The sequence below is a fragment of the Poecilia reticulata genome, chromosome 10, assembly GCF_904066995.2.
Source record: "Poecilia reticulata chromosome 10, P_reticulata-male-v2, whole genome shotgun sequence".
NCBI lineage: Eukaryota > Metazoa > Chordata > Actinopteri > Cyprinodontiformes > Poeciliidae > Poecilia > Poecilia reticulata.
Genome location: NC_088839.1, coordinates 17,075,594 through 17,089,111, shown reverse-complemented (window position 1 = coordinate 17,089,111; position 13,518 = coordinate 17,075,594). Strand labels below are relative to the sequence as shown.

At 38.0% G+C, this 13,518-nt stretch overlaps 2 protein-coding genes across 12 annotated transcripts in view; both read right to left on the bottom strand.

The window, feature by feature from the left end:
- Positions 1 to 13,518, bottom strand: part of LOC103471737 (protocadherin gamma-C5-like) — a 256,760-nt gene that overhangs the window by 197,885 nt on the left and 45,357 nt on the right. The window contains exon 1 of one of the 11 annotated variants that reach the window (XM_081611488.1): positions 7,234 to 9,717. The exons of the other annotated variants lie outside the window; for them this stretch is intronic. Within the exon in view, the coding sequence (XP_081467614.1) occupies positions 7,234 to 9,597 (2,364 nt within the window). The 5' untranslated portion in view covers positions 9,598 to 9,717. Of the gene's footprint in view, positions 1 to 7,233; positions 9,718 to 13,518 lie in introns of those variants that run through there. 11 annotated transcript variants of the gene reach the window in all.
- Positions 2,653 to 4,775, bottom strand: LOC145553057 (protocadherin gamma-A11-like). Its single transcript, XM_081611495.1, has one exon. It carries the CDS (start codon positions 4,426 to 4,428, stop codon positions 2,746 to 2,748), a length of 1,683 nt encoding a protein of 560 aa, XP_081467621.1. The 5' UTR covers positions 4,429 to 4,775; the 3' UTR covers positions 2,653 to 2,745.

Sequence of the window (13,518 nt, the reverse complement as noted above, 5' to 3'; positions counted from 1 at the left end):
AGTTTTTTTTTTTTTTTTTAGGTGCGTCTCTTCCGGTTAAACACAAACTGGATTGGGTTAAGGCAGACATGCCTGATGAATAAAGGCTTGTCCAGGTGTACCTTGTAATTTAAATGTTTATTTTTAAAAATGTCATGAGCTTGTAGGTTGTGGTGAGGAAGTGGACGCAGCTTGACCCAGGATGTAGTGAAATAATACGTTTAATGATGAAACTCCAACAACAAGGAACAGCGGGGAACGGCACGAGGAAAACTGGCAGCCACGGAGACAGACGACATCAATAGACAAGGACCCGACGAAGAACACAGACAACAGGTGAGACTAAATACACACGGGGCAATCACGGGAACGAGACACACCTGGGAGACAATCAACGGGGAAAGACGCAAAGACAGGACTAACAGGGAACAGGATCACACAGAAACTCAAAAATAAACACATAGAAACACGGATCACGACAAAAAAGCTGTACCACAATTTTCTAAAAAAGTAGAGTAATAGAACTTGTCCATATTGACTGACAATATGTTTAAATGAATGTATTATATACATTGGCTTATAATATGAATGAATTATAAGCCATTTACAAATGAATTGTTTACTGACAGAGAACATAACTCGCTCACATATAAAGAACTTCATCAGTAAAAATACCCTATAACCCTACAATCATCAAAAGCAATCCTTCCAAAAAACAGCAAGCCATAACATGAGACATGAGGCTGAGACTGGGTTACCATAATAATAATCAGAAAAACATGAAATTCACAGTGAGGGATGTTTGTAAGTGATGACGCCAGGTTGACATTTCCTAGCAGTTGCAGATATATGCAAAAGAACAAAAGAGAAATATGTGGGAGTTTGATGAACTCTGGGGACATCAGCCAGACTACAGAAAAAACACAATCCATTCCTCATGTTAAGCAACAGAAACCTGTTTATCCCTGACACGGCAAGAAGACAGAACAACAACCAAAAGTTAGAGCCACAAACCAACTTTAGCCGCCTCACCTAAAAGACAATACATAACAAGAGTCTTCTGCGACTGATTTTCTGGCTGTTCTGGAATGTTATGTTTCTTTAAGACAATATTATCCAGGATTTAAAAGTTTTAAAAACGTATTAAAGTAGTTGTCTGTGAGCACAATTATGATTTCTGTGGAATATGAATGATGTAATCTGCAATATTATTGTTGACTTTCTAAAGATAAGATTAATATTCAAAGACCTGAAGCAAAACTCAAAATTTCCGAGTAGAAACTGAAATGTGTGACAAAAACCCACAAATACTTAAATAAAAAAGCAAAATTACAATCGATATGATATCCAGATTTTTGCAAAATGCCAAGTACACCAAAAGCAAATGCAAAAAAAATATATAATTGGAGACGTAAGAGAGGAGGGTACATTAAAGGTGAGCAGAAACTGAAAAAAAACCCCAACAAAATAATAAAAATAATAAAATTATTTTAGAAAAAAGTAGCTCAGAATTCTTTTGAAGATACAATTAATATGGGAAATTGCAAAAACTTAAAAATACTTAAATCAAATTCTCCTGTTAAATAAACATAAGCATTTATGATCCAATAAAGCTAATTAGTATAAAACAAATATTGCCCTGAAAACAAACTACTTTAGACCACACAATTGCAAAACTCTTTCTAAAGTGAATTTCAGTACCAAGGACAGAGAAAGAAAGGAGTCAAAGAAGCACAAGCAGTGGAACCATTAATGAAAAATAGCATAATAATAAAAATGGAAAATAAGAATACAATAAAAAGGCGAGACTTGAGTGCAAAATCACACCTAGCAAAGAAGAAGAAACCACCTGAAAACCTAAAAAATGTCGTTCAGAAATCACATCAAAATATCAATACTAAACTCAATCAAGACCATGAACATGTCAAAAATGCTTTGTATGTAGACATTAAGAAAAGGATGAGGGCTCTGAAATACCTTCATGTACATGAACACACAAAAATTTATTTATAATGAATACAAAATGAGTTTCATGAAATAAAACGAGCTGTGACTGAATCCAAAAAGATCAATAGATTCATACCTCTGGGGAATCATCACAGACTCCAAACACATCAGCAAAGTCTGTTGGACTTTTCTTCAGAGTCTGGTCAGCAGGCAGCGTGTTGTCATTGTAAGATGATACAAACTTAAAGTCACTGGTTCTAGATCCTGTTGTCAGGTAGGCATCATAATTGTAGGTGCTTCGTATAGTCCCTGTGCCGTCAACATCTGCGTAATTAGGAGGTAGATAAGCTCCAGGGATGGCTACTGCTCCATCAAACAACAGTCTGGGCTTTCTTCTGCGACAAAACCTCACACCCAGGATGATGATGATGAAGGTCAGAAAGAAGGTGGACACAGAAACCAGCGCAATGATCAGATAAGAGGTCAGCTTGGAGTTCTTCTCATCATAAGAAATGTCTTTCAGTTCTGGCACTTCAGCCAAGTTATCAGAAATAAGTAAATACATGGAACAGGTGGCAGACAGAGAGGGCTGTCCATTATCTTTCACTGCAACAATCAGGTTCTGTTTCATGCTGTCAGATTCAGAAATGTCCCGCTGTGTCCTGATCTCTCCACTGTGCAGATCAATACTGAAAAGTCCAGGATCTGTGGCTTTGACTATATGATATGAAAGCCAGGCATTCTGTCCAGAGTCTGAGTCCACTGCTATCACTTTGGACACCAGAGACCCTCCATGTGCAGTTTTGGGGACTAACTCGGTCATGAAGGAGCTGTGCCCTCTGGTGCTGGATACAGGATCTGAGGAGAGTTGTCATTTACATCAGATATGAACAAATTGACGGTCACATTGCTGCTTAGTGGAGGAGAACCATTGTCTCTGGCCATCACTTGGACTTTAAAACTCCTGAACTGTTCATAATCAAATGACCTCACAGCGTGCATCACTCCTGTGTCTCCGTTAACAGATAGATAGGAGGACACGGAGGCACCGTTCACCTCACCAGGTAACAGAGAATAAATGACTGTACCGTTTTGTCTCCAGTCAGGATCTCTAGCAGAAACAGTACATAAAGAGGATCCAGGTTTGTTATTTTCACTCACATATGCGCTGTAGGACTGTTCCTCAAACACAGGTGGGTTGTCATTGATGTCAGCTACAGATAACTGAATAGTTTTAGAGGAGGACAGAGGTGGAGAGCCCTCATCAGTGGCAATGATTGTAAGGTTGTAATCAGAAACTATTTCACGGTCCAGTTGTCCTGTGGTCACCAAAGAATAATAGTTTTTAATTGAAGGAACCAACTTAAAAGGCACATTTTCCTGGATGGAGCAGCGGACCTGTCGGTTATTCTCAGAGTCTCTGTCCTGCACATTAATGATGCCCACCTCTGTACCAGCTGGAGTATTTTCTGGTATTTGATTGGTCAGTGATTTCAGACTAACTACAGGGGCGTTGTCATTCACATCAGTTATAGAAATAATGACCTGAGCATAAGATGATAGCCCGAGACCATCCTTTGCTTTAATACGTATTTCATATGATGTTTTGATTTCAAAATCTACAGTATCCATTACACGTATTTCCCCTTTTTTACTGTCAATGCTGAATATTTTCATCACTTCGTCAGTAACATGTCCAAAATCATAAGTCACATCTCCATTCACTCCCTCATCTGCATCAGTTGCACTCACTGTTATCACTACAGTACCTATAGGAGAGTTTTCAGGCAGACTGACTTTATAAACGGCCTGGCTAAACACTGGGGCGTTATCATTAGCATCTAGTACAGTTACATGTATAACCACTGTACCTGATCTCTGAGGAGATCCGCCATCTAAAGCTGTAAGGAGTATATTAATTTCTTTCTGTTTTTCTCGATCAAGCTCCTTATCCAAAACAAGCTCCACTGTGTTTCCATTAGCAGCCAGAATAAAATTTTCGTTCTTCTCAAGGCTATACTGCTGAACTGAATTTTGTCCTACATCCGCATCGTGCGCCTCCTCGATCACAAAGCGAGCTCCCCTCACTGCCGACTCCCGAATTTCTAAGTTTATTTGTACATCTTTAAATACTGGCGAGTTATCATTAATATCTTGAATATGAAGGCTAATCCGATGCAGCTCCAGAGGATCCTCCAAAACGAGCTCCTGTTTTAAGATACATGAAGCCTTTTTCTCACAAAGGGCCTCACGATCAATCCTCTCGGTCACCATCAGCGCTCCGTTTCTCACGTTGATGTCACAGTAACGTTTATCGCTCTCCTCGGTGTCAATGCGGGCTCTTCTGGTGGACAGCGCACCTGTCTGCAGCCCGAGATCCTTTGCGATATTTCCAATAACTGATCCTCGTTTCATCTCCTCTGGAACGGAATAACTCTGTTCTCCATGCGCGACGTGCAGAAGAAAAAAAGAGAAGCTAACCAGCGACGGAAAGATCAGCATTATTAAACCCTTTTTTAAATGTTAGTTCTCAATTGATTAAGGCAGTAGTTCCTTAAATATGACCGGATGACATGAAACGACGAAATGCGTCAATTCAGCGATCCTGTTTGTTAATGTAGAACAGTTCTAATGCGCAAATCCGGGAAATTAACAAAGGAAAGAGGGATGACGTTATTTTAGGCTGGTATATAGCGACATCTTGAGCTCAGTGGCACAACATTACTCGCCTTTAATCTATGCAAAAAATTCGAACTGACAAAATGGTTTTGTTTCAAAACTTTAAACCATTTTTAATTTATATATTCGAAAATGACTTCGAATCAGATAATGGAGTTCAATAAACATGACAATTGTATCAAGCTGAATCCAGGAACACCAACACACTGCATCCTAATGCATTTCCTTCTATCATTACTTTGCAAGAGAACATGACGCAAAGTAATATATTACCGCCATTAGAACTTGATTTCAGGCGTGGACATAATAATAATAATAATAATAATAATAATAATAATAATAATAATAATAATAATAATAATAATAATAATAATAATAGAATCATCATCATCGTCATAATCATAACACAGCACACCTTTTTTGCGAGTTTTAAGGCAGTCAAAGTCGCGAAAAAAACAAGCAAAACTCAGTTGTTGTTTTTTCAAATCAAACACTTACTAATTTTTTGTACAAACTGTCAGGTAAGTGTTACTATTAAATTCAAGCAGACTAAGAGAAATTTTAACTTCTGGAATTGCAAACAGTTATCACCATGTCACTCAAGTAGCAGTGCATGTTTCTATTTATCCTGCCCGTAAAGTATCACCAGTAACTTACTGCAGTATTGCATAGTAAATAACAAAAAATATAGAGAAACCATACTGTAAAATAAGAATTTCTTTCTCTCAGAATTTCAACTGACAATTTAGTGTAACTGACATTAAATTGTATATCATTTTCATTTAACCAGTTCATAAACTAGCAATAATAGAAGACTGTATTATCAAAAGTTAAGCCACACAATTTTGCCCAGTAAGCTGGAGGAATTTCTAGTGTAAAAGAAAACCAGTCATTTTCATATTTACTTATTTATTTTTATTAATATTTTTTTTTATAATTATTACCATGTAACTCACTCTGAATTCGTCTTTTGGACAGAAAACTCCTACAAATTTTGAAAGTTTTTCTGAGGTGGCTGACGGAAAAAAGGTTTGTTCAGGTGAAACATAAGAGTGAATGTCAACCTTTTAAAAAAATATCTATACCTGAACTTTCCAAGAATGTAGAGCAATAGAATTTCCCCATTTGGTCTGAGAATATGTGTAAGTATGGATTTAAGTAAAATAAATCTACCATCATAAGCCAAATACAAATTAGCTGTTTACTGACAGAAATTCAGTCGTAAAATTTATAGCACTTGATTCATCACAAGCATTACTTTCAGAATAGAGCCAGCCACAGCAAATCTACATACAAACAGGACATGAGACCGAGACTAAGGTAAGCTAAACACACACACACACAAAAACACAGTGGTCAATATTTGAAAGAGGTGAATGCCAAGCTTAAAATTCAAGCAGTAATTGCAGAATATATGCAGAATAACCAGAGAAACAACTGTTAAAATACATTTGTGTGAGTTGGATGTACTCTGAGAAAATGGATTTATGCAACATAGACATCAGCCTGACCTCAGAACAAACACAATCCATTCACTGCAGCATATGGGTTCCTGTTAGCATGCAGCAAGAAATAAAGACAATGACCAAAAGGAAAGGTTCACACGACAACTTTAACCACCCCCCTAAAAGCAAATTAAAAATAAGGGCCCTTTGCATCATAAAGACTGAAATATTTATATTAAAACCTCATGTATAACAAACACAGACATGAATGAGCTAAAGAATCCAAACAAAACAGCAAATATTATCCTGAAAACAAATTACTTTATAACATACAATTGCAGAGGCCTTCATGAAGAGGATTCCAGGACCAAGGATAGAGAAAGAAACAGAAACTCTGATTCCGTTCATGAAAAGCAAGAATATAAGTAGAAAATAAGCAAGAAACATAAAGAAATGTGTAAAGTTTGTGTCAAAAATCAAGAACATAGAAGAAGAAGAAAAAATCACCGCAAAACTTACATTGAAAAGTAAACATGAGATAAAGTCTGGCTTGAAAGGAGCAAGCATTTTACAGTGATCTTTCTTTATAACTAATGATTGCAAGCTCAAGTGTTGAAACATTATGCAAAACAGACATATGACAACATTAAAAAGGAGAAAATAGCACCACTGTCTTACTTCAAATTAATGGTTTAGAGGAGAGCATGTTTCATCTGCTCGTATAAATTACAAAAAAGAAACAACAAACTCACCCAAAAAATAAACGCATAAAAGTTCTCACATATACTGCATCATAGAACTTCTTAGTCACAGCAGCAAGATGAGAAGAACAAAATACAATGCCCTTCGAGTCCTTTTCAGCTATAGACTAAAATTTAACTTTTACACACTAAATCTACAGGTCGCTACAAACTAATTTGCAAAAGAAGTTTAGATTAATGAAATGATAGGTATTGCTCAGAAATCGAATCCGAAAATCAATATTAAACTCAGCCATAAACTCAATAACGAACATGAACTTGTGTAAAATGCTTGTTGTATGTAGATTTCAAGAATAGAATATGGAGAATGAAATACCTTCACATACATAAAAACATTCTAAATAATTTATAATAAATGCAAAATGAGTTTCATGAACTAAAATGAATTGTGACTGAATCCAAAAAGATCTATAGATTCATACCTCTGGGGAATCATCACAGACGCCAAACATATCAGCAAAGTCTGATGGACTTTTCTTCAGAGTCTGGTCAGCAGGCAGCGTGTTGTCGTTGTAGGATGATACAAACTTAAAGTCACTGGTTCTAGATCCTGTTGTCAGGTAGGCGTCATAATTGTATGTGCTGCGTAAAGTTCCTGTACCGTCAACATCTGCATAATTTGGAGGAAGATAAGCTCCGGGGATGGCAACTGCTCCATCAAACAACAGTCTGGGCTTTCTCCTCCGACAAAATCTCACACCCAAGATGATGATGATGAAGGTCAGAAAGAAGGTGGACACAGAAACCAGCGCAATTATCAGATAAGAGGTCAGCTTGGAGTTCTTCTCATCATAAGAAATGTCCTTCAGTTCTGGCACTTCAGCCAAGTTATCAGAAATAAGCAAATAAATGGCACAGGTGGCAGACAGAGAGGGCTGTCCATTATCTTTCACTGCAACAATCAGGTTCTGTTTCATGCTGTCAGATTCAGAAATGTCCCGCTGTGTCCTGATCTCTCCACTGTGCAGATCAATAGTGAAAAGTCCAGGATCTGTCGATTTGACTATATGATAGGACAGCCAGGCGTTCTGTCCAGAGTCTGCGTCCACTGCTATCACTTTGGACACCAGAGATCCTCCATGTGCAGCTTTAGGGACTAACTCAGTCATGAAGGAGCTGCCTTCCACTGTAGGATACAATATCTGAGGAGAATTGTCATTCACATCAGATATGAACACACTGACGGTCACATTGCTGCTGAGAGGAGGAGAACCATTGTCTCTGGCCATCACTTGAACTTTAAAACTCCTGAACTGTTCATAATCAAATGACCTCACAGCGTGCATCACTCCTGTGTCTCCGTTAACAGATAGATAGGAGGACACGGAGGCACCGTTCACCTCACAAGGTAAGAGAGAATAAATCACTGTACCGTTTTGTCTCCAGTCAGGATCTCTAGCAGAAACAGAACATAAAGAGGATCCAGGTTTGTTATTTTCACTCACATATGCGCTGTAGGACTGTTCCTCAAACACAGGTGGGTTGTCATTGATGTCAGCTACAGATAACTGAATAGTTTTAGAGGAGGACAGAGGTGGATAGCCCTCATCAGTGGCAATGATTGTAATATTGTAATCAGAAACTAGTTCACGGTCCAGTTGTCCTGTGGTCACTAAAGAATAATAGTTTTTAATAGAAGGAACCAACTTAAAAGGAACATTTTCCTGGATGGAGCAGCGGACCTGGCGATTATTCTCAGAGTCTCTGTCCTGAATGTTAATGATGCCCACCTCTGTACCAGCTGGGGTGTTTTCTGGTATTTGATTGGTCAGTGTTTTCAGACTAACAACAGGGGCGTTGTCATTCACATCAGTGATAGAAATAATGACCTGAGCATAAGATGATAACCCCAGACCATCTTTTGCTTTAACGCGTATTTCATATGATGTGGTAACTTCGAAGTCTACAGTATCCATTACACGTATTTCCCCTTTTTTACTATCAATACTGAATATTTTCATCACTTCGTCAGTAACATGTCCAAAATCATAAGTCACATCTCCATTCACTCCCTCATCTGCATCAGTTGCGCTCACTGTTATCACTACAGTACCTATAGGAGAGTTTTCAGGCAGACTGGCTTTATAAACGGCCTGGCTAAACACTGGGGCGTTATCATTAGCATCCAGTACAGTTACATGTATGACCACTGTACCTGATCTCTGAGGAGATCCGCCATCTAAAGCTGTAAGGAGTATATTAATTTCTTTCTGTTTTTCTCGATCAAGCTCCTTATCCAAAACAAGCTCCACTGTGTTTCCATTAGCAGCCAGAATAAAATGTTCGTTCTTCTCAAGGCTATACTGCTGAACTGAATTTTGTCCTACATCCGCATCGTGCGCCTCCTCGATTAAAAAGCGAGCTCCCCTGTCTGCCGACTCCTGAATTTCTAAATCTATTTTTACTTCCTTAAATACTGGGGAATTATCATTAATATCTTGAATATGAAGGCTAATCCGATGCAGCTCCAGAGGATCCTCCAAAACGAGCTCCTGTTTTAAGATACATGAAGCCTTTTTTACACAAAGGGCCTCACGATCAATCCTCTCGGTCACCATCAGCGCTCCGTTTCTCACGTTGATGTCACAGTAACGTTTATCGCTCTCCTCGGTGTCAATGCGGGCTCTTCTGGTGGACAGCGCACCTGTCTGCAGCCCGAGATCCTTTGCGATATTTCCAATAACTGATCCTCGTTTCATCTCCTCTGGAACGGAATAACTCTGTTCTCCATGCGCGACGTGCAGAAGAAAAAAAGAGAAGCTAACCAGTGACGGAAAGATCAGCATTGTTAAACCCGTTTTCAAATGTTAGTTCTCAATGGGTTTAGGTATTACTTCCTTAAATATGACCGGATGACACGAGACGACGAAATGCGTCAATTCAGCGATCCTGTTTGTTAATGTAGAACAGTTCAAAGGCTCAAATCCGGAAGGTTAACAAAGGAAGGAGGGATGATGTTATTTTAGGCTGGTATATAGCGACATCTTGAGCTCAGTTGAGCAACATTACTCGCCTTTAAGCAATGCAAAAAAAACCTACTAGTTGTGTTCATATATTTGGAACAATTTTCCTTTCAGAATATTTAAAATTAATTCGAATCAGACATTTGCGTTTAAAAAAACATGAAAAATATATCAAGGTTGATCCAGGAACACCAACACACGGTATCCTAATGCACTTCCTTTTCCCTTTACTCTGTAAGTGACCATAACGTAAAAGTGATCTATTACAGAAGTTTTAACTTCGGAGACTGTAAAGGGTTATCACCATGTAACGTATGCAGTGTTTGTACAGCTTCATTTTTTCCTGTTCATAATCTTGAAGCAAAAAAAGTATTATGTAATTAAAATGTAAAATCTAACATGTTACCTAGTTAGTAAATTAAAACTATACTTTGAAAAAAAATATTACTTTCTAACTTTTAAACAGATATTATCATGTAACTCAAGTAGTATTGTATGTTTCCATTTACTCTTTTAGTAAGGTAACACCAGTAAATTACTGGATTAATGGAAAATAAATCACAAAGAAATGTTCAAAAGGTATAGGGAAAGTATTGTGTAAAGTGAGAGGGTTTTCTCTGTTTTTAATCAGAATCAGATATTATAACTCACATTGGATTGTATATAATTTTCAATTAACCAGTTCATAAACTTGCAATACTAAAACACTGCATTATCACCAAGTAAAAGACTACTGTAAACTTAAAAAAAAGAGAAAAGAAAAAGAAAAAGCAGTGGTGGAGGCTCTTTGGAAGTGATGAATCCCAAGTTAAGTTTATGCGCAATAACAAGAGAAACAACTGTTAAAAACAATTGTGGGAGTTGGATGTACTCTGGGAAAATGGACTTAGGCTAGTTAGATATCAGCTTGACCACAGAAAAAACAATCCATTCCTCATAATATGCTACAGCATCCACATATTGTTTTCATGATGCAGCAATAAGTCAAGACAATGATCACAAGAAAAGGGTCACAAGGCAACTTTCACCACGCCTCCTAAACACAAACGAAAAATAAGGGTCCTATGAATTATAAACAACGAAACACTTAAATTAAATCCTAATTTATTACAAACACAGGCATCGATGAACTATTAAATCTAAATAGCACACATCAAATATTATTCTGAAAACAAATTACTTTAGACCACATCAGCAGAAGTTTTTATGAAGTGGATTTCAGGACCAAGGATAGAGGAAGAAACAGAAGCTCTGGTTCCTTTCACCAAAAAGCAAGAGAATGATAAGAAAAACATCAAGAAATACAAAGAAATTTGTAAGATTTGTGAGGAAAAATCATAGCTATAAAAGAAACCCCCTCAAAACCTACTTTGAAAATGTATCAAAAGAAAGCATGAGAGAAAGTCTGGCTTAAAAGGAGCAAGCATTTTACAGTAAAGATCCTTTGTTAGTGAGGATTCCTAGGATGAGCTTTTAAACTGTATGCAAAATATAACACCAGAAAAAAGACAAAATAGCACCCTAGTCTCATTCTAAGAAGATTTAAAGTAGACCATGCTTCATCTGCTTTTAATGAAGTGCAACAATGAGACAACAAACTGACCCAAAAAATAAGCAATCAATATCTCACATATATAGCATCATGGAGCTTAGTATTCATCACAAATACAAGATAACAAAAACAAGACAAAAACACAATTCCTTTGAATCTCTTGCAATGAAAGCTTTAAATGTACATTTTATATGGTCAATCTATAGGCGAGTATTTGCAATAGGACTTGGAAAAAAAATTATGGGTATTGTTCAGAAATCAGATCCCAAAAGCAATAATAAACTCAATCTTAAACATCAACTTGTATAATCTGCATTTTCAATGTGAACTTTAGGAAGAGTAGATTGATCCAGAAATACCTTCAAAAACATGAAAAAAAAAACATAATGAAGACATAAAAGAGTTTCGAGAAATAAAAAAAGGATTGATTCAATCTGGAAAAAAATCTATAGATTCATACCTCTGGGGAATCATCACAGACGCCAAACACATCAGCAAAGTCTGATGGACTTTTCTTCAGAGTCTGGTCAGCAGGCAGCGTGTTGTCATTGTAAGATGATACAAACTTAAAGTCACTGGTTCTAGATCCTGTTGTCAGGTAGGCATCATAATTGTAGGTGCTGCGTAAAGTTCCTGTGCCGTCAACATCTGAGTAATTTGGAGGAAGATAAGCTCCGGGGATGGCAACTGCTCCATCAAACAACAGTCTTGGTTTTCTCCTATGACAAAACCTCACACCCAGGATGATGATGATGAAGGTCAGAAAGAAAGTGGACACAGAAACCAGCGCGATAATCAGATAAGAGGTCAACTTGGAGTTCTTCTCATCATAAGAAATGTCTTTCAGTTCTGGCACTTCAGCCAAGTTATCAGAAATAAGTAAATACATGGAACAGGTGGTAGACAGAGAGGGCTGTCCATTATCTTTCACTGCAATAATCAGGTTCTGTTTCATGCTGTCAGATTCAGAAATGTCCCGCTGTGTCCTGATCTCTCCACTGTGTAAATCAATACTGAAAAGTCCAGGATCTGTGGATTTGACTATATGATATGAAAGCCAGGCATTCTGTCCAGAGTCTGCATCCACTGCTATCACTTTGGACACCAGAGACCCTCCATGTGCAGCTTTGGGGACTAACTCAGTCATGAAGGAGCTGCCCTCTGATGCCGGGTACAGGATCTGAGGAGAGTTGTCATTCACATCAGAAATGAACACACTGACTGTGACATTGCTGCTAAGAGGAGGAGAACCATTGTCTCTGGCCATCACTTGGACTTTAAAACTCCTGAACTGTTCATAATCAAATGACCTCACAGTGTGGATCACTCCTGTGTCTCCATTAACAGATAGATAGGAGGACACTGAGGCACCATTCACCTCGCCAGGGGACAGAGAATAAACCACTGTACCGTTTTGTCTCCAGTCAGGATCTCTAGCAGAAACAGTACATAAAGAGGAGCCAGGTTTGTTATTTTCACTCACATATGCGCTGTAGGACTGTCCCTCAAACACAGGTGGGTTGTCATTGATGTCAGCTACAGATAACTGAATAGTTTTAGAGGAGGACAGAGGTGGAGAGCCCTCATCAGTGGCAATGATTGTAATGTTGTAATCAGATACTAGTTCACGGTCCAGTTGTCCTGTGGTCACTAAAGAATAATAGTTTTTAATAGAAGGAACCAACTTAAAAGGCATATTTTGCTGTATGTAGCAGCGAACATTTTGGCTGTTATCAGAATCTACATCCTGTACATTAATGATGCCCACCTCTGTGCCAGGAGACACATTTTCAGGTATTGGGTTTGCCAGTGACTTTACATAGATAACAGGCGAATTGTCGTTTACATCGGTGACATGTACAGTCACTTTTGTGTAAGATGACAATCCCAAGCCATCTTTTGCTTTAATGCGTAGGTCATAAGTTGCAACCATTTCAAAATCAATCTCACTAATGAGTTTTAATTCTCCTGTCTTATGATCGAGGCCAAAAACGTTCTTTACATTCTCTGAAACATGTCCAAAATCATAAGTCACATCTCCATTCACTCCCTCATCTGCATCAGTTGCGCTCACTGTTATCACTACAGTACCTATAGGAGAGTTTTCAGGCAGACTGGCTTCATAAAGGGCCTGGCTAAACACTGGGGCGTTATCATTAGCATCTAGCACGGTTACATGAATAAGTACAGAA

Bases quoted from the DNA above. Each gene is read 5' to 3' on its own strand.
- LOC145553057 (XM_081611495.1), bottom strand. From the start codon at position 4,428: ATGCTGATCTTTCCGTCGCTGGTTAGCTTCTCTTTTTTTCTTCTGCAC.